Raw genomic sequence first — 27,624 nt, forward strand, 5'->3', positions numbered from 1 at the left:
GCAGTATACCGCTCAGATGGGGAGGGGAAGGGTGAGTGGGTCACTCAGGCGAAAAAGCTACCAGTACCAGCACTGCTGCCCTGCCTTGCTCATCCCTCACAGCTTTGTCCATGGATTAAGAATAGACTGAGTCTCGGCCAGGGGAAGAGACAAGGATTATCCCTCCCTCTAACCATTACCAAGGTACACCCCGCTCACGTGCTAGGTTTCCTCTTGCAGGTGTTCAGATGGATTTATCCAATCATCACCTCAGCTCAGTAACCAAAGCAATCAACCAATCCTTCACCTGCTCACTGTAATTCGAAAATGTATATATCTTATTAGAAAAGTAAAACACTCAATTCTCTATTTTTAATTGTATGACCATGAGACTGGCAGTACTTTTGACTGTGATGCACTCAGAACCAATGGCCCTGTCGTCATATTGAGAGGCCAATCTTTTCCTTCTTGCTGTGAGGAAATCTTCCATCACTTTGCACATACCGTAGGTTCTGTCCTATGCCAAACTTCCTGAACTGGCATTGTGGGATAATAGACTTGATGGGGGTGCTATAGAATATAGAACACAATTTGTAGAAATATTAGCAAAAGGTTTTGAAGAAAACACAAAATGGTGATAAATCTAGTCTGGCACAAATGGCTGGATGGGGCTATATGGGAAGTTGTGTTTTTCTCTTACCCATCCCTCATTGGCCACAGGGCAAACCATGCCAGTAGCCAGTTACAGTTGCCAGGCTGGCGGTTGCATTGTTTTTGCATTGTTTTTTTTATCTTTTCGGGTTGGATAGGGCGTAAAATGTGTGCTAATTAGTGAGGCCAGGCAGAGCCTCAGGCCAGCCCAGTTAGGGCCCAGATTTTACAGAGGCCAGTTTCGAATTGCAGCCATCCGTAGGTGCCCTTTGAGAGCGGTTTTGAAGGAGTCAAGGGATTCACATGTCTTAATGACTGTTGGTAGGGCGTTCCACATTTTGGTGGCATAGGAGCGAAAATAATTTAGTCCCTTGTTTGTGCCGAATCTGGGTTGTACATGGTTTGTTGCACTCCCTCTGGTGTTGTGGGTGTGGACTTCGTTTACATTAAGGAAGTATTTAGACAGGTACATGGGTATCTTGGTGGTGTATCGAATCTTGTGGACCAGACCCATTGCAAGATGCTGTACTCTGTCGTCGACCCTAAGCCATCCCAGCCTGTCAAAGTGGGCAGGGGTGAGGTGGGTTCGGGGGGTGAGGCCAAGTAGGAGCCTGACCAGTTTGTTTTGGGAGGTCTGGAGCCTTGTTTTAAGGGCCTTTGAGGTGCTGTGGTACTAAGAGGTGGATGCATAGTCAAAGAAACCTTGTACGAGGGCTCCTGTTAAGGTCTTCAAGGTGTTTTTGCTGACCAGTGAGGAGATCCTGTAAAGGAATCTTCTTCTTTGATTGACTTTTTTGATTACGTTGGTGGCCATTTTATCACCGGAAAGATTGGCCTCCAGGATGGAACCTAGGTAGGTAATTTGATCTTTTCGTGTGATAATATTGTCACCCACTCTAACCAAGAAGCCATCTGCCTTGCTGAGATTACTATTTGATCCGAAGAGGATGGATTCAGTTTTTCCCAGGTGTAAGGATAGTTTGTTATCAGCGAGCCAGGTGCAGATTCTACCGAGTTCAGAGCTGAGGGTCTTTTCAACCTGCAGTTTGTTCCTGTCCGAGACCAGCAGTGCTGAGTCATCTGCGAACAGGAACAAGTTGCAGTCACAAGCTGAAGTCATGTCGTTAACATATATTAGGAAGAGTAAAGGCCCTAGTATGCTTCCTTGTGGGACGCCACAGCTCACTGGGAGGGGAGGGGACAGTGTTCCGTTCACCTCCACCATCTGTTCTCTCCCCTCCAGGTAGGATTGCATCCAGCTCACTGATGTGCTATCAAAACCAATAGCTTTAAGCTTGTTAACCAGTATGGAGTGGTTCACGGTGTCAAAAGCCTTTTGGAGGTCCAGCATGACCATGCCGCAGTATTTTCCAGCGTCCACCTCGTGTTTGATGTGGTCGCTCAAATAGAGGAGGCATGTGTCAGTGGAGTGGGATGTTCTGAACCCAGATTGGAACTCGTACAGCAATTTATTAGTGGCAAGATACTTTTCAACCGGTTCATAGACTATTTTTTCCATCACTTTCGAGATGGAGCTTAGAATAGAAATAGGGCGGTAGTTGCCGGGTTCTAATTTACTCCCTTTTTTGTACAGGGGGGTTACTTTGGCCAGTTTAAAATCTTGGGGGACCTGTCCCTGTTTGATGGAGAGGTTTACTATGTGGGTGATGACGGGAGCAATGGAAATGGCTGAGTCTCTGAGAAATTTGGAGGGAATATTGTCATGGCCAGTGGCCTTGTGGGGTTGGAGGGCACTCAGTTTTTTAAGTACCTCCTCAGTTGTTACCATTGCCATTTTAAAATCATCTTTACAAACACCTAGGTTTTTGTAGAAGGCTTTGATGTGCTCTACACCAAAACGCCCAGAGTGGGAGGGCAGTTTGTTAACCAGCATTGTTGCAATGTTTGTAAAGAAGATGTTCAAGTGGTTGGCTACATCAAGCTTGTCAGTGATGAGGGTGTTATTCGATTTGATGTTTATGTTAGTAAACCTGGTTTTTAGTTTCTGACCACAGCCTAGTTGGTTGTTTAGTAGCTTCCAAAGCTCCCGAGGATTGTTTTTAATTTCCTCGGCTTTATCATTGATAAAGTTACTTTTTGCTGATTTGGTCATGGCAATAACACAGTTTCTTAGCTTGTTACATTGGGTTTTTAGGATGTACAGTTTAGTTTGGAGATCACTGTCGAAGCGCTTGGCTAGCATGGACTTGCATTTAAGAAGTTCAGAGCATTTGTTGTCTCTGGTTTTCATTGCAGTCAGTATGTCCGAATTCATCCATAGCTCCGAGCGGGTTTTGACCCTAACGGTTCTCAAAGGAGCCATGATGTTTAGTACTGATGTAAATTTGGTTTTAAAGCCAAGCCATGCTTCTTCGACTAGTGAGCTCCTGAGCACATCGGACCAATCCAGACTCTCCAGTTCAAGGTTAAAGGCCTCCCTAGAGTAGGTTTTGAGGTCCCTAGATATGACTGTTTTGTGACAAACTTTTGTTTTTGTTTTTTGCGTGTACAGAAAATCATAAAATGATCGCTAAGCCCACATGCAATAACCCCTTTCTTGGAGATTCTGGATTTGTCCGTAGTCAGAATGAGATCAATGACAGTTTGAGTAGAATCACACACTCTTGTGGGTTGGGTAATTAGCTGACTGATACTATGCAGATCACAAAACCGACAAAATGACTTAAACACAGGAGCTTCCTTACGATGCATATCCGTATTGTAGTCGCCAATCAGGATTTTCTCTACACATTCCTCCCCAGCTAAGCACCCCTCAAGTATATCATAGAACTCATGCTGATCAGGCGGTCTATAGACGGTGCCCACTAATACTGATTTAGCATTTTTTTAAATTAATTCAACCCACACAGTTTCAATTTCATCATGCTGCAAGTCAGTACGAGTAATGTATTCAGTATCTTGGTGAATATACATGCACACGCCACCACCATGCCTGTTTCTGTCATTTCTAATGACTGAGTAATTTTCTATTTCTGGGGCATCATTTCCAACTTGCATCGTTCCAAGTAGGCCAGTGTCCAACAGGCACCGCTGTAGAGTCTCCAACGAACACCTATCAATTAAGTAGCCACACATTACTTTTAGACCTTTTTCAATTTATTTATATATTTAGCCCCTCCTATATAGCTTTTTATTTTTCACAAACATTAACTGCCATTGACAATTTCGGTGCAGTTTGTCTACTATTCACAATTTACACATCTGACATCTGACATTAGTGTGTCATTCTTCTCTATTATATTAGTTTACCCTCTTCCATGTGTTTTTATTCTTCATTTGATGGTATTTTGCTAAAATAATATATTTTGCTAAAATAATATAATGCATTTCTTGGCAAATGATCGATGCTCAGTATGTAAAGGTTTTGTCTATACATTTCACAGAATTGTGATACATTTAAGAAAGGTACAATATATATGTAAATATTTAAAAAACGAAATTCCCATGGTAAGATATCTTATTACTTTTAAATTAAAACTGCAAAGTATTCCGTAACAGATTACTTGACATGACCTAAAAACCCAAGGGGATGTTTGTAATACTCGTGAATAACCACAAGAGGGAGGGAGAGCATCAATTATCTTCCCCAATTTGTCTGAGCAGTTGGTTGATCTTTGATTTGATCAGGTGATTATTGTGATTATTATCATTATTATTGTTATGATCATTATTGCTTCATTCCTCATTTGGACTGAGCTCTGTTTGTTCTCATCTTATTGTCAATTTGTTTGTTACATTTTGCTGTGTTTTTTTTTTCTTACTTTGTTTTTGTTTTTCTCAGTAACTAATGTTACTCTTAAAAATAAGCTTTGGCTTCAGCCTACACCTTTTCAGTGTTAAACCTGATCATGTAACACAACTGTCTTTTAAACATGGAAATGTAAGTACGGAAATAAACCATTCATTCAGGTTGATCTTTTTGTATAAAGTCAGAGGTTTATCTACAGTCAACAACAGGCTGATACAAGGGAGTGGAACACAGACCATAATAACACCATCATCATAAATGAATCCTAACAACGTTGGCAGACAGCACAATGTCTAGATGCTGGAAGTGGAGTGTCAGTATCAACAATACTGGCAATCTTCACTTGCCAATCTTTACTATGACTTCTCAACATTTAACTTGAATACAATTAAGTATTATTGTTTATTGAAAATGTGTTTGTTAGACCAGTATAATGGGATTGCTTTTTTTAAACAACTTTTGAATGTCTTGTTGTATAAATTCACTACAATTATAATGAATGTAACAAACAAACAACAACTACAGTATTAGTCCAACACGAATAGAACTGTCCAGGTAGCGAAAATGAGAAAAATTACTTCAAGGTTTATCTCCGGGTCTTGTTCCGCCAAAAGGGTTGTTGGTACAAGTGGGTGGTATACAGTATATATTTTAATAAACCTTATAACTTGTGACATTAAGCACATTACTCAGTCACTGTTAGTCAGCAGTTTGATACATACTGTATAGTGTGAGAGTGTGTGCGCGAGTGTGTTCCTGACAGTACTGTGGAGATTCATAACCTGATCAGAACTTCCTAGTTGGGCGGGTCACTGCCTTGGCAAACTGCACGCAGTTGATACGTCCGTCAGGCCCAACACTAGCCATCCTCAACAGGTCATCCACTGAAAACAGGACCACACAGCTGTCAATCAAACAGTGGTGAAAAAAAATTCACATTTATTTTTTACTTAAGTATAAGTGTCAATATCGCCATGTAGACTTACAAGTAAATGTCTGTTAATCAAAAAATTACTTGAGTAAAAGTACAAAAGTATTGGTAACAAAAGTACTTAAAGTACCAAAAGTAGAAAGTACTCATTGTGAAGAATGTCCCATTTCACAATTTCGCTATTTTCAAGTGGCTGAAATGTATATAGGGCTGAAGTGGTTCAATCTTCAAAGCAACTATTAACTCAAGTTTTCAAATAATTGTAGTGGAATAAAAGTATATATAGAAGTAAAAGTACAGACAATTAAAAAATACACCAGTAAAGTAAAAGTACCTTAAAATAATGTAATTAACTAGCCTACAGTACTTGAGTAAATTAACTTAGTTACTTTGCACTACTGCAATCAAACTAAACCATATCAAACTGGCCTGCATGTTATTAATATATATATATATTTTTTTTAAGATATTTTTTTTGCGGCTTACGCCTTTTATTGATTTTTGAAGGGACAGACAGTAGGCTGACAGGAAACGGGAGAGAGATGGGGGGATGACATGCAGTAAAGGCCGTGTCGGGTCCGGGAGTCGAACCCGCGGCACACTGCGACTGGATTACCAGTCCGGTGCCCAGACCGTTACGCTACGGCCTGGGCCAGCATGTTATTAATATTGACCACCATTAGCTCATGGCCTCACCTTCCGCGTCTGTGAGTTTCTCACCCAAAGAGGTGAGCTTGGCACGGAGCTCGGAGGCAAGGAGGTAACCCTTTTGTTCCTTGTCAGCCATGTTCAGAGCTTCCAGGATCTCCTGCTCTGGTGACTCCTCCTGCTGCTGTTTGTACATGATGCCGAGGAATGTAGAGAAGTCTAGCTCCCCACTCCTATCTGAACACACAGACACACACACACACACAGATACACACACGCGCACGCACGCACAAACACGCACACAGCACACATCTATGTTATAGATCAGGGGTGCCCCTAAAGGCCCCTAAAGAAATATATGAAGAATAGATATATTATTTTCCAACAAGTGCGCTTGTCTTATATGTAACGCCAGTGCTGATATTCCAAAGCCCCCTCCGGTACATTTATTTTATTTTGTATTGTATTTTCAGCCAAAGTCAAAAATGTGTTAGCACCCCTGTTATAGATGGTGTACTAAAACATTTATTTTAACAAGGCATTTGCCTAAAAGATGGGCTTATTAATGCCCTTTTCTGTTTTTAAACTTGAACTTTTCCTTAGTTGTGTATAATAGTTGCACTTTGAGATCAAATATAATATGTTACAAATGTAACACATTGTGTCTATATAGCTTTAATCTCTATGCCTTTTTGTCCTTTGTGCCATGTCCTTTGATTTGTACTGCAATTGCTGTACCTTACCTGTGTTATTGGATTTTATTATGGTTATCATTTGTAGGCTTAGTTGTTTCTTTGCTTTTCTGATATGTATTGGTTTGCAGTTAATTGTTTATTTCCCTGCACCATTGTTTCAGCCCACCCTAGACTATTTAATATTCATTGGTTCTACAATTGGCCTTTGTGCCTTAATATAATAATATTTCTACTTGACTATGCTCTACAAATGAATGTTTAAGTCAGTAGACGTGGGGTGTGACTTGACTACTCTGATTACCTTCATTGCAAAGACAGCTTGTCGACCTTTGTTGTATATTCATTCCTAATGAAGACCCGGAGGCGTCGAAACGTTGATTCCTGATCCCTTAATAAAATTGATGGGAGCTTAAAGAACGGTTTGCGGACTTTATACCTTCTTCTTACAAATCTAACACATAACATGTGTTATTGTTGCTATTATAATTTTGACCTCCAATCACTACAGTTGTGTTATATTACACTACACTTTTAGAGAGTAGGAGACAGAGATAGAATGATGAACTAACTGACAGACAGACAGACAGACAGACAGACAGACAGACAGACAGACAGACAGACAGACAGACAGACAGAAGTACCTATCTTAAGGATCATCAAGTGTCTGTCCACTTCGGACCAGGTGGGACTTGAACCCAAGCAGCGCATCACTGTGATCAGCTCCTTGGCATCGATCTTCCCACATCGCTTTTTATCGTAGAGCGAAAAACATTCTTTAAACTCTGTAAGAGATACATTTCAAATGTTTAATATACAGTATATTGTACCATAACTGGCCAAACAATATAAGAAATAAATAAAAATATACTGTATCTAGTACCCTGGAATTTCATATTCAATATACTTTATTTATATTTATAATCTTCTTTATTTATATATTTTCTTCCTTAAATGGTGCATTTATATAGCGATTTTATCCAAATCGTTTTTACCAAGATTGTGCATTACATTCACCCATTCATACACTGATGGCGGATGGAAACCATGCAAGGCACCAACCTGCACATCGGGAGCAATTAGGGGTTCAGAGTTCAGACTAGAGTCTTGCTCAAGGACTTGCTCAAGGACAATTCCATACAGTATATTTGTTGTCCGTGTGTATATGTGGATGGGTGGGTGTGTGTGTGTGTGTGTGTGTGTGTGTGTGTGTGTGTGTGTGTGTTTGTGTATGTGTGTGTGTGTGTGTGTGTGTGTGTGTGTGTGTGTGTGTGTGTGTGTGTGTGTGTGTGTGTGTGTGTGTGTGTGTGTGTGTGTGTGTGTGTGTGTGTGTGTGTGTGTGCGTGCCTGCGTGTGTACATGTACAGTACATGTGCGTGTGTGCGTGCGTGCGTGCGTGCCTGTGTGTGTATGTGGCGTGTTAGGTGCACCCGAGCAAGTGAGCGCCCCCCATTCAATCGGAACAAGTACAGGCTTTGTATTGCTGCAGGCATGTGAGACACTCTACTGTCTGCTCAGCTCGAGTCTGTTGTGAAACAGACCAACAATGACAGTTCCCAACCCTGGTTCTCAGGAACTGGTGGTGCTGGGTTGTTCACCCTGTGCTCCAAGCACAATTAGTCCCTAATCAGACATCCAGCTTGCTTTTAGTTCGAACAGAAGAAATCCTGGTAGGATAGAAAACCAACAGTTCTAAAATGTCCTGGTAAGAAAGAAAACCAGCAGCAGCCTATTGTAATTCCTGATTAGTAGAATGGAAAACCAGTATAGGATAGAAAACCACCAGTACTAGTAGTCCTGGTAGGATAAAACACCAAAGTAAGTACTAATATTTTTAAAATAAGAATATCAATCCACAAGTACTAGGGTTCTCAGACGATCAGGGTTGGGAAGCATTACTTTACTATGCTATTCATCTGCACCAATTAACTCAATTAATGAACTCAGTTCATCCTTTTGTGAAATTACCATTGATCTGATCTTGTGTCAGGAACTTCGCCTGTAATAAAAATGGGAATATAAAAACGTCAAATATGTTTTCAGAAAAGCCAACTTCAGAGACCAAACATTCCACTTAATGTTAAACAAAGTTTAATGACAGGGTCTCTGAAAGTGGCCTTAAGTGGATTTTTTATTTAAACAATAAAATATACATAACTTACTATCATACTATATGAAACTACTGTATCTAAAATCCAGTAAAATTATCAGAGAAGATTAGAGGTATTATATAAAAGAGGAAGATATGAAATAATAAAAAAGAAGTCCTACATACCATTGTTTCTGTGCGGGCTAGAGTCTTTTCAGGTGTATGTGTCTGTTGCTCTGTTCCTACTGAAGCTGCTGAAGCTGATCAGGTGTTTCGGGTGTTGCGGTGTCCTGGTGTGTGTGTAAGATGAGGATGATAGTGTGGGACTGGAAGCGGTGTGCCGTGCGGTGCGGTGTCATCCATCTCCCTTTACTGACATCCAAACCGCATGTGTAATGTCTGATGTCTGAACTGTTGAACTTGCCCATTGATTCCTTCAGCAGGCGGCCATAGGTTCCAATAAAGCAAGCCTCTCTTCTTGTTTACTTACTGGTGTTTTACTGAACTGATTCTAAACAATAGGCAGATTATACAATTGGAGTGTGTGTGTGACTTGAGTAAAATTGTAAAGCCCCTAATTAAATTAAGGCTCCCTCCTACCCATTTTCTTATCTCTTGTCTCTATTCTACTCGTAGGCCTATCTGTTTGTCAGAAATTGTGTGTGTAATGTAAACAAAATGTGTGTAATGTGTGTAATGTAAACAGACAAAGGAGATAAGTTATACTGTGTGTACAGCTCTGATATACTGTATCTATAGACATAAGAACAAGTCAGCCACAGATGAGACAGACATTCAGAGACTAGTAGTTACATGTAGATTAGTTTAACATATTTTGTTAAGTTATTTGCCTATAAAATGTAAAAGAAAGAAAATAAATAAATGCAAACTAAAGCAAATAATAAAAGTCTACATATTACACTGGAAGAATGAGCCACGTTTCTTTTAAGATAAGATCAAATAAAATGGACGGAAATTGTTCAAATATGGTGTAGGTTTAGGGTGATTGTAGTGGGTTTGTTGTTTGTTGTTTTGGGGTGGAGTTAGTGGGTTACTGATAGCTTTTTGGGTGACGGTAGAGTGTGTAGAAGGCTGACGGCTGGGGCACATAGATGACCCTGGGATATTTCTTCCTGAGGTCAGTGTTGCTCCACAAGCAAACCACCCACACACACACAAGGCCTAGAGAAACACAGAAACTACAAACACACAAACAAATACACATCAAAACTAAACAGAATTTTGTGTGTGTGCATGTGTGTGTGCGTGCATGCATATGCATACACACCTGTAGAGCAAGAAGAGACCGTTGCTGTCGTTGACAAGACCCTTTCTCTTCTGGTGAAGGGTCATGGCGACCATGGTAAAGAGAGTGAAGACGAGGAGGATGAAGGCCTGTCCCTCAGTGACCAGGTACCTGACACGACACAGACACAGATGGTAAGAAGAAGAATAGTAGGCTACATAAATGATAGATAACTCACTCACTGAAGGAAAAACTAAACATTGTAGAATTCATAATGAAACAACATACTGGCCAAATATGCTAAATTAATATTCTATGATATTTCTATCATAAAACATTGTTTGGTGACTGTGTCTCTGATCCTTGTTTGTGAAGCCACTCATCTAGGATCGTCATTGTACTAATACTATTGGTTGATCGTTGATCACTGATGATCAAGGATCTGCACAATATTCTGTGGTTACGTTCTGGATAACTTAAATGTAGGTGAGGCAAGGGATGAAACATACGCAGTGTGTGACAGCCAGTGTTTGTCCTGATATGAATTTGAGATCAGCCTGAGGTCTCTCCGTCAGTGGAGATCATCTGAGAGGTAATTACTCAGTAGCTGAGAAACACTGACTTATAAATTATTCTACCACGCTGAAGATGAGCTCACACACACACACACACACACGTGCACACACGCGCGCACACACACACACACACACACACACATTTTCTTTTCTATTGCCCGTTGTATCATGAGCTACGTCAAAAGTTATTTAACAGATGTAAAAATATAGATCTGATGTGGTTAAGTGATGCAGAGCGACTGAGATGGATTTTCGAACAAAATATATTTGCATTAGCAGAATATATAGAGAAAGCTTGGGACATACGGACAAAGAAAACGTATATGTGATGTATTTTATTTTATGATAATGCTTATTTCTGTTTTTGTTTTGATCAAATACTTTGTGTAAATTCTGTGTGGGAAGTGAAACGTGATATTGTTTATTTATGTTGTTGGTGTCTTATAATCCCGTAAGGGATGGGTCTTAATGACAAGACACGAAAATAAAAAAACTCATTCATTCATTCATTCATTCATTCATTCATTCACACACACACACACACACACACACACACACACACACACACATTATTTTGCCTGAAGCAACAGATTGTTTTTCAGATGGTGACTCCAAGTGGACGGGGGTGGCAGTGGATCAGGAGGAAGAATGACTGGCTTGGGAACGTGTATATCTATTCTACGTCCGAGCATAGACATGGTAACGCCCCGCCTGCCTCTGATTGGTCTACCGTATATCTATTCTACATCTGAGCAAGTGAGCATAGACATGGTAACGCCCCGCCTGCCTCTGATTGGTCTACCGACACTGCCCGTGTTACCTGTCCTCCGAGATACAAGGGTATAAGAGAATAGCAACACGCGACAGTAACTTGTAACTTTAATTTTTGTAGAAGAGCCAAACTAATATTGTTTGTGCCAGCTTTGATTGAATAAAGTGTTAGTGTTGATTATTGTGTATTAATCTAACTAGTCCTTACCCGTTGTGAGATATTTGCCCCCCCTTGTGGCCGTTAAGGGTACTGCGCCTGGGTGCGTTTGTAATTGACTAATACATTAATTAATAATCATTAATGTGTCAAATCGAAAAAAGGGCTTCGTTACGTCCTCCACATTCATATGGTCAATGCCTGTGTGAAAAGTGGGAGTGATTGGTGCAGGCAGTAAGGAGTTACGGCAATGTTTCTGACAGACAGACACACACACGGACACACAGACATTCGGTTAATTATAGTATGATATGATTATAGTAAACTAATACTATTACACTAAAAAGATAAAAACCAAGGTATTAATCTAATTATAGTCAACTAATGTTATACTAAAAAAGATAAAGATCAAGGGAAAAGATAACTTTTTACAGTACAATAATGTTTCAAGTTTACACATAAATAAACAGGCCAACGGCATAAACAATATTAGTTTGCCTCTAGTTTGCCCTTTTGCATGACGGTGGCCCAGGGGCTCATAATTTCTAGATCCGCCTATGGGCAGACTATCCAGCATGTATCTTCCACCTCGGAGGAAACTCTGGTAAGGCCGGCAGTGTCGGTAGGCCAATCAGAGGCAGGCGGGGCGTTACCATGGCCCACCTGCCGTAGAAAAGATATACGCCTTGGGAACTGGTTCGATCCCTGGCTTCTTCTGGCATAGTGTTTAAGAGTCCCAAGACACTGAACCTCTAACTGCTCCCGATGAGCAGGTTGGTGCCTGCCTTGCATGCTCGCCTGCATCAACAAATTTCACCAAAACCAAACTCTCTCCACTGTTTAACGAACAGATTAAAAAATGACCCTCACCCTATTTGCCAGCATAGCAGTAGAAAACACTGGTTGTACTGCGCAGCACCCATGTGTAACTGTATGAGTATGAAACAGTATAGCGGTATGTATGTTTCTATAAAGGAGCTTTGTTATCTATCCCTGATTAAATAAAGGTACACAAAAGGACTGACCAATAGTAGAGTGCATTGGGCAGTAAAAGGAGCCAACCAGCCTGGGGCATCACTGGCTCCTCCTCCCTGGGGCAGAAACAGCCCGAGAAATAGAGGAAAAGGATGAGGAAGAGAGGAATGTACCTAGAGAGAACAAAATTATTATTACCCGACCAACCTCTGTTCATCGAGTTAATGCCTTTAACAAAACATTTGCTGTTAATATGAATTCCTTTTAACATAATTTGATTTTACAGCCGAAAACATGTAGATTCACATGCAGGGAAATATATAGTTTGACTTCTTCTCACCACATGAAATGACCCAAAGTCTCATCATAGAAGTACAGAAGCTCAAAGGAATCAACCTGTTAAAACATAATATTATCAGCAAAGAATAGTATAGAGGGACTCTTCATGTGCCACTACCACTAATAAGAAAAATTACCATAGACCCTAAAATAAATTAAACTAAATCTTACAGTAAACCAAGATAAGGCAAACTTGACATAAACCATGCATACCTAAACAAACCTAAACTAGGCTACACAAAAAATGTATTTAAAGTGAAGGTGGGGACTCTGGTTGTACCAGGGAAGCAGGTTTGAGGTTCATCATAATTGGGTTATCCCTGATAGATAGGTGGAGCTGGTAGCCAATCAGGAGGAGGTGATGTGTGATAGAGTCAGCCACCAGATGGATGCTGGTCCCCATGACAACAGCAATGACGCACAGGTAGATGATAGTACGGGGGAGGGTCTTGGGGCTTCGCTCTGTCAGCTGGGATACACATGTACGGTAATTAGAACACAAGTGAATATTTCGCTTCACACTCTGATCACACTTAACGCTTGAGAGATATACCCAGCACAACCAAAGTGTTCTTCTGTTGGCCACGGGAGATTCTCAGCACATTCACTAGAACCACACCACCCTTCTACTGCTGTTCACTGGGAGGGAGCTGCCCAGCGTGACCATGCATGGTGTGATGAGTTACCTTTAGCAGCAGGATGGGGGTGGAGATGTTGTAAGCCATGTGGAGAAAGTCTGCAGGACTAGGTCTGTTCAAAGGAAACCATTCCACTGGCAGCAGCAGCTATAATAGCAAGGATCATTATGGTTAGTAGGACTCTATCCTGTCTAACCTTAGCTGTCTAACCTTTAGTGATTCCATATCACTAAGGTTAGACAAACAGTTGTAATTACTAATTATATGATGTACTAGTAAGATTGAGGGCATAATAAGTCATCCTCTCTACCCTTTAATCTGTCCTCCATTCATCCAATGTACTACTAGTCTATATCATATCAATCCCACATCTAACTAATAAGTTAGTCCAACCTTGTGCATCTCTCCTATGTCCTCCTATAGCGCTACCATAGACACTCCAACCTGCTCTTTCTATAAACACATCAATTCACAATTCTATGTCACGTCAGGTTTTGAATTAGTTTTTTGAATAGAGGATTGAGACTGAGATACCATGACAATAGACCTGCCCACATCCAGGAGCCAGTTCTGTAGGGTGAAGCTGATCCACAGGTCCAGATGGAAATGAGGTTTACACAGAGAATGGTCCGCTTCCCTGGACCTGGACCTAGGTCTGGGAACAGAACGACAGACAGACGACAGACCGGTTATGTGTTGACGTTACTTTCAGGTTGCATGTCAAGCACTGAGCTGATGACCATATTTGTATCCACACAAATAATAATAATAATAATAATAATAATAATAAAACTTTATTTGTATAGCACCTTTCATGACATGAAATGCAGCTCAAAGTACTTTACAGAACAATGGAGAATAAAAGAAAAGCAAGGCAACGACATTAAAAAACAAGCAGTAATGCAATACAGTGAGGACATGAATAACAAAAAAATAAAAGAACAATTAAAAGCAATGTTGTAGAAGTGGGTCTTGAGCTGAGCTTTAAAAATGTCTACAGAGGCTGCCTGACGAAGGTACAGTGGGAGCTTGTTCCATGCCGACGGCCCGTAGAAGCAAAAAGCTGCTTCCCCGTATTTTTTAGTTGCCATTTTCTTAGGCAAAGCGAGCAGGCCAGCAGTGGAAGCCCTTAGGGGGCGGTTTGGGACATATTTAGGCAGGCAGTCATGTAGGTAGGAAGGTGCGAGACCATTGAGAGCTTTATAGACAAGTAAAAGAATTTTAAAATCAATCCTAAAAACAACCGGAAGCCAGTGCAGTGATGCCAAAACTGGAGTAATATGTTCTCTCATCTTAGTTCTAGTTAAAACTCTGGCTGCTGCATTTTGGACAAGTTGTAATCTGTCAGTTGTTTTCTTAGGCAGTCCTGAAAAAAGTGCATTGCAGTAATCAAGCCGAGAAAAGGCATGGATTAGCGTTTTTGCATCGTCCAAGGACAAATAGGCTCTGATTCGTGCAATATTTCTAAGGTGAAATAAGGCAATCTTGGTAACATGATTAATGTGTGAATTAAAATTCAATTCAGAATCAATAATAACCCCCAGGTTCTTTACTGTACTGTTACTTTCTACAGTCAGGTTGCCAAGTCTGCTTATTATTGATTCTTTCTGCTCACTAGAACCGATTATGAGAAATTCTGTCTTATCCTCATTTAGCTTGAGAAAGTTCTCACTCATCCAACATTTGATGCTAGACAGACAGGTCAACAGCGGGTCTAAAGCACAGGGATCATCTGGAGCCAAATGCAGCTGTGCAAACTGATGCGCACAACCATAGTGTGACCTTCAAATCCTAGGTCACTCAAAACATATTTAGCTACAGACACAGAACATCTTAGGTTCTTGTACAATATATTGACAAAATATACACACACATTATCAGCCTCATGGCAATTAAAAATCACACCCGTGTGAACTAAGTGAGGGGAGCTTTTATCATCGGACATCATCATGACGTAAAATAGACACTATGCCTATTTGCTCAGACACTATGACGTAAAATTCTCCATTAATTGTCAATGGGAATTTAATGTTTGTGTAAGACGAAAATCTACACAAATAGCAAATGGCTCTGACACATTAATGACCTACTCCAGTGTCCTTACAACACTAGTACAGCAGCTCACTAGGTCTTTTGACCAAAGGTTTCTGTCTGTTCCTCAAACAAGATTTAAAAAGCTTAGGGTGTAGCCTGGGCAGCATTCCATTTTGGGTTTATGATCCGGTCGGGAGCGGATGGTAACTTTTGTCATGTTCCATGTTGTAGTCAATGATTTGTAGTCATCTGGCAGGAAACCACAAGGCGGACTCAGTACTATTAATGGGTACTGTCTTATTCCGCCTTGTGGTTTCCTGACTGATGACTACAAATCAGTGACTACAACATCACGTAAATTACCATCCGCTCCAGACCTGTTCACACGGCGATTTTGGACAGACCAGGCTTTCCTCCGAGGTGGAAAGCCTGGTGACGCGAGGTTACTTAAGGGTGCATTCCACATAAGCATAACCCTTCACTCCTTATTTTGACAACAAGCAAATGAATGAATCTCACTCACGTCCTTCACAATCAACATTTCTATCACCGGGGTGTGGTCAGTTTCTTTCCTTCTCCTTTCAAGTCCCACAATACCAGCTGCTGTTTCAGGATCATCCTTCCATCAGCACTTCCTAACATTCTCAGCGACAAAGAGCGAGAGTAACCAACTTCAAAGGTAGCCTACTTTATCGTCTCTCAATCCTATTTATGAGTCTGCTAAGTTTGCTATAGTTGTCACATCATGATGGCCTATAATTTTTAAAACACAGAAAAACGAATTAACTCGTTAAACCCATGTTTTTATTAATGTATTAATTATTTATTAATTCAAATCTCTGCCTCCAAAGTAGCAGCTACTCTTCCACTAATACTAGTTCCACTTCTTTTTACCCTCTACACCAAATCTCGTCACTGAAAATAGCTGACCTACAAGCTCATAATGTGTCGCAACATGACGTGTTGTGAGCTTGTAGACCTGAGCTTGTAGATATTCAAAAAGCTGTAGCTATAGAATTAATTAATAAATATGTCACTATGATTCATCACCACTAGTAGGATTTCCATTCATACGTTCTACTAAACCTTTATGTAGTGTATATGGCACTTTTGGTGAGACAGCAGTTTAAGGGAATTCTTACTGGTATGTGTACAATTTAGAATGGGCCTAAAGAAACAAACTTGATTTGTCAAAACAAACCTGGAAATGAAGGTTCCTGCATGTAGGGCTGAGGTATGTCGCTTCCTGATTGATGACTCCATGTTTCCCTTTGACTTCCACAATCTATAGCTATGACACTGTGACATATGTGACAATGTCCATACGCCTACTAACAATATTCCACAATCTATAGGTCTAATAACAATGTTCTTACCCCTTCTCCCTTCAGGGATAACCTTTCTATGTTAAGATAAGATAAAATATCCTGGATATTCTGGATCATTTCCAAACTACGAGGACGTGAGGATCAAGCAGATGGACCGTAAAATGGTGACGTTGTCATCTGCGAATCATCTCCATCTCTATCAAACTCTCTTTCCCAAAGAGCTCTTGACAGATTGTGTATAAAGGCGAGATAATATCCAATCAAGTCTCTTCTCACTCCTCTTCCTATAGAACATGATGTCCTGCTTCTGAAGACGAAACAAAATGCACGGTCTGAAATGTCCAGTTAGTTCCCGTTTGTTCATGCACTTTTCCAGTACTGTGTTGAAAGTGGGTAAGGGTTGTTACTGAAAGACATGGCAACGTCAAATGTTCAGGAGATAAAGTAACGCTGTCGGAAAATGCAGTCAAGAGTGTTTCTAATAGTGGGATGCTGTCATCTGCAAGGTTCAATTTGAGATAAGCCCATAATCTGTATAAACCTATCTACTGTGTTACTGTATTGTACAGCTATAATCTGGTTTCAGATTAACAGAAAGATTCCAGCTGTTCCAAATGATACTTCATCAAATCAAATCAAATCAAATCAAATCAAATCAAATCAAATCAAATCAAATCAAATCAAATCAAACTTTATTTCTAGAGCACAAGACCAGAAGGTCAACCAAAGTACTGTACAGGATCATGAGGTAAACATACAATCAACACAAGTAACATAGTAAAACAAAATCAAAGCAACACAAACAGTACACAGGTTAATTAGGTCAAACATTGAAAGCCATGGAGAAGAAATGGGTTTTGAGTAAAGACTTAAATGCCTCTAAGGAGTGAGCAGACTTAATATGAAGGGGCAGACAGTTCCAGAGTTTGGAATTGGAATTGGGCACAGTCAGGAGCCGCTGGTCAGCTGATAAATACAGGGGGGCCAAACCGTTTAGGGTTTTAAAAACAAATAATAGAATCTTAAAATCAGGCCCAGGCCGTAGCGTAACGGTCTGGGCACCGGACTGGTGATCCAGTCGCGGTGTGCCGCGGGTTCGACTCCCGAACCCGACACGGCCTTTACCGCATGTCATCCCCCCATCTCTCTCCCGTTTCCTGTCAGCCTACTGTCTGTCCCTTAAAAAACCAATAAAAGGCGTAAGCCGCAAAAAAAAATCTTAAAAAAAAAAAAAATCTTAAAATCAATTCTAAATTTAACGGGAAGCCAGTGGAGGGAGGCAAGAACGGGAGTGATATGATCACGCCTCCTCGTACCAGTGAGGCGCGTGGCGGCATTTTGGAAAAGCTGCAGACATCCAAAAATTCCTTCATCTAGGTGGGAAATAAGGAGGCCATAATGATGGACTTGAAAATATATACATTGTCACTGACTAACTGAAACAAAAGAAAGGAAAGCAGTCACGCAGCCAGATGGGCAATTACTATTTGTAGGCTATATCACCTTTCAAAAGTTTACAAAGTGCTTCACAACACAAACCACAACAAACAGTGTGGGGAAAGAAAAACTAAATTCACACCTGTGTGAACTGAGCGGTACAACTATCCATTTATTATAGTTACTGTTCTGTACTGTGCTCGGTATACTGTAGTGTAGTAGGCCTATACTGTGCACTATACTGTACTTAGATTTATTTTGGAAAAAGTCTTCGAGAAATGACAGAGTTACCGTGTGGGGGTCCCCAGAACATGCAGACCGCCTCGTGTCCGAAACAGGCACGAAATGACAAGAGTTCACATGGGGGGGGGGGTCCCTGAGGGGTCTGTGTGGAAGTCCCCGGGGGGGGGGGGTCCATGTGGGGTCCGAGTGCGGGTCCCCGGAACATCCAGACCCCCAGGAACGCACCCAGAGCTCCTGTAGTGTACTCTGTGCCACTTTACTTTGTGATGTACTCTACTGGCCACTTTATGTGTTCCTGTCCATGCTCGGACACAGAGACAGACACACAGACACACACACACATACATACATAGGGACAAACATAGCTGCGTAATGGAGCAGAGTAACCGCTCAAAAAAATATAGAAATGCACTCTGTCGAGGTGCAAACTTGCGCCTTGCACACATAATACAGCTGCCTACAAAGGCCATGTATGGCCCAAAGGTTGTGGGAAGGGACAGGAGGTCACATTATAGCCTAGGCAGGTGTGCAAGGCCATTCGGAGATGTATGCTGGACTGATATGCTAGATTAAGTTATTTCATGTGCATAGCCTTATTTATTCAGACAATGATATATTCTAAATTAAATGATAAAATTCACCAACCTCAAATTACAACTGGGACTGGCCATATTAAAACTCCTAAATATCGTGCTCAGCTCTCGGATTTTCCCCAGCACAGGCTGATAACACCACTCCACAAAAGTGGAGACAAATATATGGCCCAAATAATTACCGTGGGATTTATGTAAACAGCTACCTCGGAAAGATCCACTGCATACATTTCCTCACAGAAAGAAACATCCTAAACATATGCAAAGGACCTGAGAGACAAGGCAAGAAGGGCCATCTGCCATCAAAATAAATCAAAATACTGGACTTGGTGTTAAAAATCAATTTCTCTCTATGGTTGCGAGATCTCGGGGACCATTAGCAAACCATGACCTCGCTAATCCATTCTCCGGACCCTGCGAAAAACCCCAAATAATGCATGCAGGGCAGAAGGGCGATACGCACTCATAATCCAAATAAAAAAGGGCACTTAGATTCTACAACCACCTAAAAGAAAGTGACCCAAATGCACTCCATAATACAATTAAGGCACTCACTCACAGCAAAACTCTAGAGCAGAGGTACCCAAAAGGTAGATCGTGATCTACCTGTAGATCACAAAGGCTGTGCAGTGTGCAGCCAGGTAGATCACATGACATGGCCCTAAATAATATTTAATTTATTATATATATATATATTTAAAAAAAACCTTTTGGCATCTGCCACTTTAATTAAATTTACTTGATTGATTGACATAAAAAAGGGCCTGTCAGCTCAAACCCATAATGCAATAGGCTACTTTGTTTTCAAGAGTGTTGCTGCATGCACACAAATGTCGGTAGAATTCAAAAATCCAAAACCCTTACCTATTCCATTTCTCTCCCTCTATTTACCCAAGTGCATTTGTCTTATAGGCCTACGTAACGCCAGCGCCGCTATTCCAAAGCCGCCCCAGGTACATTTTAAAACTACAGGATTTTCAGCAATGGAATTGCATTCTTTCGGTGGGTAGATCTTGTTGAGCTGGTCATTTTCAAAGTAAGTCAAAAAAGTGTGGGCACCCCTGCTCTAGAGAGATGCCCCCTAAGCCAGCTGGCCCTGGAACTCTGTGCACAAACACAAACAGAGCCACCAGATAGAAAGCCCGGGAGGCGTACTCCGAGGTGCGCTGCGGGTCGGGAGAGGGTTGCGGTTAGGTTTAGGTGTCTGCCCCGGGGGAGGTTAGGGTTAGGCCGGGTGAGGGAGGAGGTAGGTTGTCGTTCGGACCAATGCTCCATCGGATGAAAGTACTGCACTCAGAAAACCCATCAGACTAAGCCAAATGATAAAACCGCAAAAGGACAACTATACCTGACTCACACATTGGAAAGAACACAAAAGCAGAGTAAACTAGAATTCTATCTGGCCCTAAACAGAGAATACACTGTGGCAGAATACCTGAGCACCGTGACCAACCCAAAACAACGGAAGAACAATAAGCAAACACAGCAGCAAGATTTGTGAGCTGCTGTGATAGGATCAAATGGAACACAACCACCTTAAAGACTAATCATTGTGTGTATTCCTGCACTATCTGCATCGAGTGATCTTGGTACATATAAATTGATTTATTGGATATTCTACTTTCAATTGTAGGCTACATACATTTTTTTTAGTGTATTGTTCCACTTTTTGCTTTGGCAATGTAACCATATGTTTTCCTCATGCCAATAAAGTCATTTGAATTTAAGTCGAATTGAATTGACTGTGAACCACTTTTGATTACATTAGTCGTATGTAAGCAACTTTTGATTACATAGTGAGTCAGTGATATTTTTGTATTTTTTAAATCCACGTAGCCAAGTCCTCCTCCTTAAAGCGATCTGATCTTTGAGGGCGGACCATGTGTGAGTAGGAAAGCGTTCCGCCCGGAGATACTTCGTAGTAGAACTATTACTTCCGGCAAATCAGTGGAGAGCGAAGGTGAAACGAACAGTGTTGGATTTGTTTTGAAAAATACAACTTCTTTTTTGTCATTAGAACCGCGTAAGACAGACGTATTTTCATCGTTGTGTTTTACGGTGACCCGAAGAGATCGGAGGATCTTTTGTTTCTATTTTCACACATTTTCATTTTAATCTGGAAGGTTGTTTATTTACTAGATCTGAGCCTTTAGCTTTTTTGAAGCTAACCGCTAGCTCGCTCAGCTGTTCGGCGGCGTGTGGTGTGTGTGCGGTGCGGTAGAAAGTTGACAAGGAAAGGAGGAGCACCTTCAGCTGTCAACTCACCAACGCCGTGCGACGACCCGAGGCCACCGTCCGGAGTCATCGTATATCGATGAGGGTCAAACATCAGTGTTTTCATGTGAGCTCCGGTGCCGTGTCGGTATGTTAATGGGCGGGGGGTCGCTTTGCTGTGGACACCGTAGCAGGAGACACTTGTTGAGAAAGCGGAAGTCCTGGCGGCTACCTGCAGGGCCGGTGGTGGTGGTGCCATGGAGTCCCTGGCTGGGTACGTGTACAAGGCGGCCAGCGAGGGCAGAGTCCTGACCCTGGCCGCCCTCCTCCTCAACCACTCCCAGGCCGAGACCAAGTATCTGCTCAGCTATGTCACCCACCTGGCGGGGCAGAGGTCCACGCCTCTCATCATAGCGGCCAGGAACGGACACGACAAGGTGGTCAGGCTGCTGCTGGACCACTACAAGGTGGACACGGAGCAGACGGGCACGGTCAGATTCGACGGGTTAGTCTCACACATTGTTCACATTGTATCTGTGTTATGGAAAATATAGCTGCTAGATATGCAGCTATAGTGCAAAGTACAGGATCCATTCATGGATTTGTCTTTGTCTGGTTCTGTGAAAATAACCCCACCATAAAAAAAACTACATTTCCAGGCAGTCTAATATGCCTCCAGGTTGTGACTAATAGTCTAATAATTAGGTTACTGACAAGGTGCAACATGCATAGGCATAAAGCTCAAACAGCCTATATATAGGCAGTAGACTGCCTGAGGTCTATAGATTTCATGTATCAGCACTTTTTAAAATGTCTGAAGTAAATCCGCTTGCACATTCGTACAGCACAAGCACAACCTATACCTATGACTTTTACACACGTTCAAATCACTTTTTCCACCGGGGTTGAACCGGTTCAGCCTAATGTTGAAACGGTTCCACTGAAAACGAATCTGACTCAGAACCCTAAAAGTTGTTTCAGAGCCGGAACCAAAAAATGTTCCGGTTCCGTGATAGCACCAAGGTTCTGAACGGAACCAGTTCTAGAACCAAAGTTATTTTGGTGATAAAGGGGCTATTGTGTGTTTAATGGGTAAATGAGTGCATCCCGATTCCCAAGTAAACTTCCTGGTCCCCCGACTCCCCCCCCTCCAGATATGTGATTGATGGGGCCACAGCCCTGTGGTGTGCGGCGGGGGCAGGACACTTTGAGGTGGTGCGCCTTCTCGTCACTCACAAGGCCAATGTCAATCACACCACCATCACCAACTCCACCCCTCTGCGTGCCGCCTGCTTCGACGGGCGCCTGGACATCGTGCACTACCTGGTGGAGCACCAAGCGGACATCGGCATCACCAACAAGTACAACAACACTTGTCTCATGATCGCGGCCTACAAGGGCCACACGGAGGTGGTGAGCTTCCTGCTGGAACGAGGGGCTGACCCCAACGCCAAGGCCCACTGTGGGGCCACGGCACTCCACTTTGCCGCCGAGGCAGGACACCTAGACATTGTCAAGGAGCTGGTTCGCTATGAGGCTGCAATGGTGGTCAATGGACATGGCATGACTCCACTCAAGGTAATTGTTTTATTATGCAATTTTAATCATACTATATTGTCTATATATCTATCAGAGTCGGCCCCACATATAATAGTTTTTGGTATATTTTCTACAGACTTGACCGCATAACAGTTTTTGTAATTTCTGTTTTGTTTTTGGAACAAAGTACAATTAAGCGCTGGCAGAGAATTTATGAAAATGTAGGAATGTTACTTGACTTCATCTCCTCTGCCATCCCTTCCTTCCTCTTCCTAATGTCCAGGTGGCAGCCGAGAGCTGTAAGGCAGATGTGGTGGAGTTGCTCCTGGCTCACGCCGACTGTGACCCTTTGAGTCGTATCGAGGCGTTGGAGCTTCTGGGGGCCTCCTTTGCCAACGACAGGGAGAACTATGACATCCTAAAGACCTACCACTACCTGTACCTGGCTATGCTGGAGCGCCACCGCAGCTCAGACAACATCATCCCCAAAGAACCCCTGCCTCCCATCGAGGCATATGGTGGACGGTGTGAGTGCCGCACGCCCCGCGAGTTAGAGGTCATAAGGGCGGATCGCGACGCCCTCCACATGGAGGGACTGATGGTCCGAGAGAGAATCCTGGGTTCAGATAACGTGGACGTGTCACACCCCATCATCTACCGCGGGGCCGTGTATGCAGACAACATGGAGTTTGAACAGTGCATCAAACTGTGGCTACATGCACTTCGCCTCAGGCAGAGAGGGAACCGCAACACGCACAAAGACCTACTGAGATTTGCTCAGGTACATGTTCCATTTAAAAAGTGTCTTCTGGAGGTTGTTTTAACAATGACATTGAAACATGTCTGTGTGTATGGGTATGTTTTGACTCCAATGCAACATTTAGTCAGATTTCATATTGAATTCTTAAAGCATCCTGCTTCCATGATGGAGCATGTGGGAAGTGGGAACCACACAGCATATTGACACTCATGACACTTTATATCTGAAATGACAAATGACATGTTTTGGTTGGTTAGTGAAAATGAAAGCAGTCCAGCAGCTACGTGTAATATCTGCCTCAAGTCGATACCGGAGAACTTCATCGTTATACTAACATGCTGTCTTCATCAGTCAAACCCACAGATTATTTAGTAATGGTTCATTTCCAAAGTGATCAAATTAGTTTGTGCAATTAAATGGTCAGCTAGATAAAGATAAAAAAGGTGAGTATGTGAATACCAATGACAGTACCAATATTTCAGGATATTGTTTACTAATGAATTACATTGTTTCGGTACTTTGGTGTTTAAACTTTAGCATTCCTACTTCATCTAGTATAAACTCTAAACAACTATCCTCTCTCTCTCAATTCAATGCAATTTAAATGAAGGTGAAGTAAAACTAAAATGCACTAAACCGCGGTGAGTCGGAAAACCGGCGAGCTCTCCGCGGATACCCCTCAAGCACCTACAGTGGATGGGGCTAAATATTAATTTGTTCTTCTTCTAGTCCTACTAGACCCCAAGAAATTACATCTGGCCACAAAAGATCATGGGATCTACTGAATGTGAAGGACGAGGTGACAAACTGACATATTGAGCCTACGACACACAGTATGCCAGTACTCTACCTTCACATTCAGTAGAATGAGAAAGAAATATACACATTTAGCCCCATGTTTGAATGCCCCCACCCCCCTGTCAAAAATTGCTAAAATCCTTAAAAGAAAAGAAAGCAGCAAATTAAATAAAATTAACACATCTTTTACTTTCTCTAATAATAACCTCATGAACCTTGGTTGAAAAAGTTGTCCTTTAAGTACTTAATGTACTTAAGTGTGCACTGTGCAGCTGCATTATCTAGAAAATATAAAGATTGATGTGTCTCCAGGTCTTCTCCCAGATGGTCCACCTGAAGGAACCGGTCCCGGCCTCAGCCGTGGAGCAAGTCCTGGGCTGCAGCGTCCTGGAGATCCAACGCAGCATGGAGCGGGTGGAGTCTGCTCCAGAGGCCGAGCTCCCACAGGCCCTGGACAACTATGAGTCCAACATATTCACCTTCCTCTACCTGGCCTGCATCTCCACCAAGACATCTTGCGGTGAGGAGGAGCGTGCGCGCCTCAACAAGCAGATCTACGACTTGGTCCGCCTCGACCCACGCTCCCGACAAGGCTCTTCCCTGCTCCACCTGGCAACCAGCTCATCCACGCCCGTGGACGACTTCCACACGAACGACGTGTGCAGCTTCCCCAATGCGCCGGTCACCAAGCTCCTGCTGGACTGCGGCGCACAGGTCAATGCCGTTGACAGTGAGGGCAACAGCCCACTCCACGTCATCGTCCAGTACAACCGGCCTATCAGCGACTTCCTGACACTGCATGCCATCATCATCAGCCTGGTGGAGGCCGGCGCGCACACAGACATGGCAAACAAGCAGAGCAAGACACCGCTGGACAAGAGCACCACGGGCGTCTCGGAGATCCTGCTGAAGACGCAGATGAAGATGAGCCTCAAGTGCCTGGCGGCACGCGCCGTCCGCAGACACCACATCACCTACCGAGACCAGATCCCCAAAACCCTGGAGGAGTTTGTCGAGTTCCACTGAAACATGTAACACACACACACACACACACACAAAACGCACCTCTAAAAACTCCACTCCTAGCCAGGATTGGAGAATACTAAGACTCCTAGAAAACAATGATAAACTCACATCGTTCTTTAAATAAAAAAAGAGAGATCATGTTATTTTTAATTTTTCTAACAAATTTAAACGGTGCTGATGGTGGCGGGTGATCAATTGAACAGTTTTTGAAGATATTAAGCATTTATATCTTTTTAAGTATGAATTGCTAAGTACCAGCAGCCTCAGTCAGCCGTCCTGTCTGTCTTCGTCTCTCCAACCCTAAAAGAGAAATACTTTTCTTTTCGTTTTCCCTCAGCAGTGACCGTCTGAGTAGTATAACTTGAGAGTAATGTCCTCAAAGTTTGTATCATGGCATGCCAAAAGTATTGTTTTTCAGTTTTTAGATATTAAATTCAATACTTAAGTCCTGACTGTTGACTTTTAAAATCTACAAAAGATAGTTTTTAAGGGGAGGGGGGTGTTTGCTTCCTTGTCAGTTTCACTCTGTGAAAAGCAACCTGCTTACTCTTCACACAGCTGAATGAGAATAACAGAGGTGTGACATTACTAACTCTGGAAGTATCCTTTTTTTTTTTTTTTTTTTAACCCTACTGGAACCATGACGTTATAGTTTTTGTTTCTATAGCAACACCCGGCCGTAACCAAGGCGTATTATATCTGAAAACTCATTTTGAAGAAGCTGCATGTCTGTTGAACGGTTCGAAAGCACGTAAATGTGAAACAAACTTCTCCATAATCCGCTTTGAGTCGACCTGCTGGGAAATGAGATTTAAATGACTGTGAATAGAAACCGGGTGGAACTTGATGGAAACTAATTCACCCCTGGGTCAACCTAGGAACCTTACGAGTCACCACGTGAGGACTCGCCCCAGGGCAAGGGTATAAAGTGTAAAACACTAAAGGAGACTCGCCCAGCAGTGTCACACAAAATACTAGTCACTGCTGTTGTTTTGTACTTCTCTGAGCATGCCACAGAGCCTTTAGTAGTGATAGAAGATGGGTTTGCTGTGTCTGCTGGTTCTTGATTGTCCCAGCTTACAGCTTTATGACAGGACGTTGGTCACCTGGTCATTTTTTACCTCATCTCTTTGTCTGAGACGATCATATGTGGCACAGTTCAGGAATTGTGAAAGCTGTTTTTGTGTGTGTGTGTGTGTGTGTCTGTGTGTGTGTGTGTGAGAGAGAGAAAACAGGATGTGTGAGTTTTACAGATCTGAATTGGCTTGAGAGGGAATTGTTGAAAGGTTTGTGACGTGAGAGACAGACAGAAAGGAGAGGTATAATGTTAAAGGTGGTGTGATATGTACTTGTTAAAATAAGTGTTAAATAGCTCTATACTCTATAGAAATAATTGCTATAGCGTGTTTGTTCAATAATAGGTCTCCCTAGCCTGGGCACCATTTCATTTCGGTATATGAGCCGAGAGGGAGCGGATGATATGGTTACGTCATGTTGTAGTATTGTTTTGTAGTCACCAGACAGGAACAACAGGCGGCGGCAACTTCCTTTTCCCCCTCAATAAAAGCTACAGGCTACGAGAGCTTTTATTAAAGGGACACTTCACCCTTTTTGCAAAAACATATATGTTAATGATGTTAAGAAGCTTTAGAACACTTTCATGGGGGTCTTTGTGTGTAATATGTGGTTTTAGATATTTTAGATTGTAGCAGTGAGACCAGTGTCCATGACATCAGAGACACTGTGCTCACTGCTACAATCTAAAATAGCTAAAACCACATATTACACACATAAAGACCCCCAGGAAAGTGTTCTAAAGCTTCTAAACATCATTAACATATATATTTTTGCAAAAAGGGTGAAGTGTCCCTTTAAGAGGGAAAAGGAAGTTGTCGCCGGCTGTTGTTCCTGTCTGGCGACTACAAAACAATACTACAACATGACGTAACCATATCATCCGCTCAAGCCCGGATCATACGGACTTTTGAAACAGAGACCAGGCTTTCCTCCGAGGTGGTGGAAAGCCTGGTGAGGCGAGGTTAGGGTCTCCCAGTCTCTCCAGCACTTTTGTAAACAGTTTCTATACGGATACCAATTTTATCTAATTGGGAGAAGCGAGAACTCCTACCAGACTAGCATAAACAATTGGAAGTAATGAAACAAAAATATGAATTATTGGGGCTGTAAAGTGA

At 42.2% G+C, this 27,624-nt stretch overlaps 3 protein-coding genes across 3 annotated transcripts; 1 reads left to right on the forward strand and 2 right to left on the reverse strand.

The window, feature by feature from the left end:
* Positions 1–5,185: 5,185 nt before the first annotated feature.
* On the reverse strand, positions 5,186–8,664 carry calml4b (calmodulin-like 4b; the record flags this gene model as incomplete). The annotated part of the gene is made up of 4 exons (XM_083762772.1): positions 8,639–8,664; positions 7,315–7,455; positions 6,027–6,215; positions 5,186–5,283 (listed from the first exon to the last, which is right to left on the reverse strand). Exons 2-4 carry the CDS (start codon positions 7,379–7,381, stop codon positions 5,186–5,188), a joined length of 354 nt encoding a protein of 117 aa, XP_083618898.1. The 5' UTR covers positions 7,382–7,455; positions 8,639–8,664.
* A 1,146-nt stretch (positions 8,665–9,810) lies between these two features.
* On the reverse strand, positions 9,811–16,112 carry cln6b (CLN6 transmembrane ER protein b; the record flags this gene model as incomplete). The annotated part of the gene is made up of 8 exons (XM_083762773.1): positions 9,811–9,958; positions 10,048–10,176; positions 12,534–12,656; positions 12,824–12,879; positions 13,103–13,291; positions 13,509–13,607; positions 13,995–14,115; positions 16,045–16,112. The coding sequence occupies 8 exons, from the start codon at positions 16,110–16,112 to the stop codon at positions 9,811–9,813; spliced, it is 933 nt and encodes a 310-aa protein (XP_083618899.1).
* A 4,818-nt stretch (positions 16,113–20,930) lies between these two features.
* On the forward strand, positions 20,931–26,981 carry fem1b (fem-1 homolog b). Its single transcript, XM_083764197.1, has 4 exons — positions 20,931–21,814; positions 22,464–22,887; positions 23,132–23,629; positions 24,719–26,981. The coding sequence occupies exons 1-4, from the start codon at positions 21,567–21,569 to the stop codon at positions 25,430–25,432; spliced, it is 1,884 nt and encodes a 627-aa protein (XP_083620323.1). The 5' UTR covers positions 20,931–21,566; the 3' UTR covers positions 25,433–26,981.
* Positions 26,982–27,624: the final 643 nt, after the last annotated feature.

This window comes from Protomyctophum parallelum (genome assembly GCF_964188405.1).
Source record: "Protomyctophum parallelum genome assembly, chromosome: 4".
Lineage (NCBI taxonomy): Eukaryota > Metazoa > Chordata > Actinopteri > Myctophiformes > Myctophidae > Protomyctophum > Protomyctophum parallelum.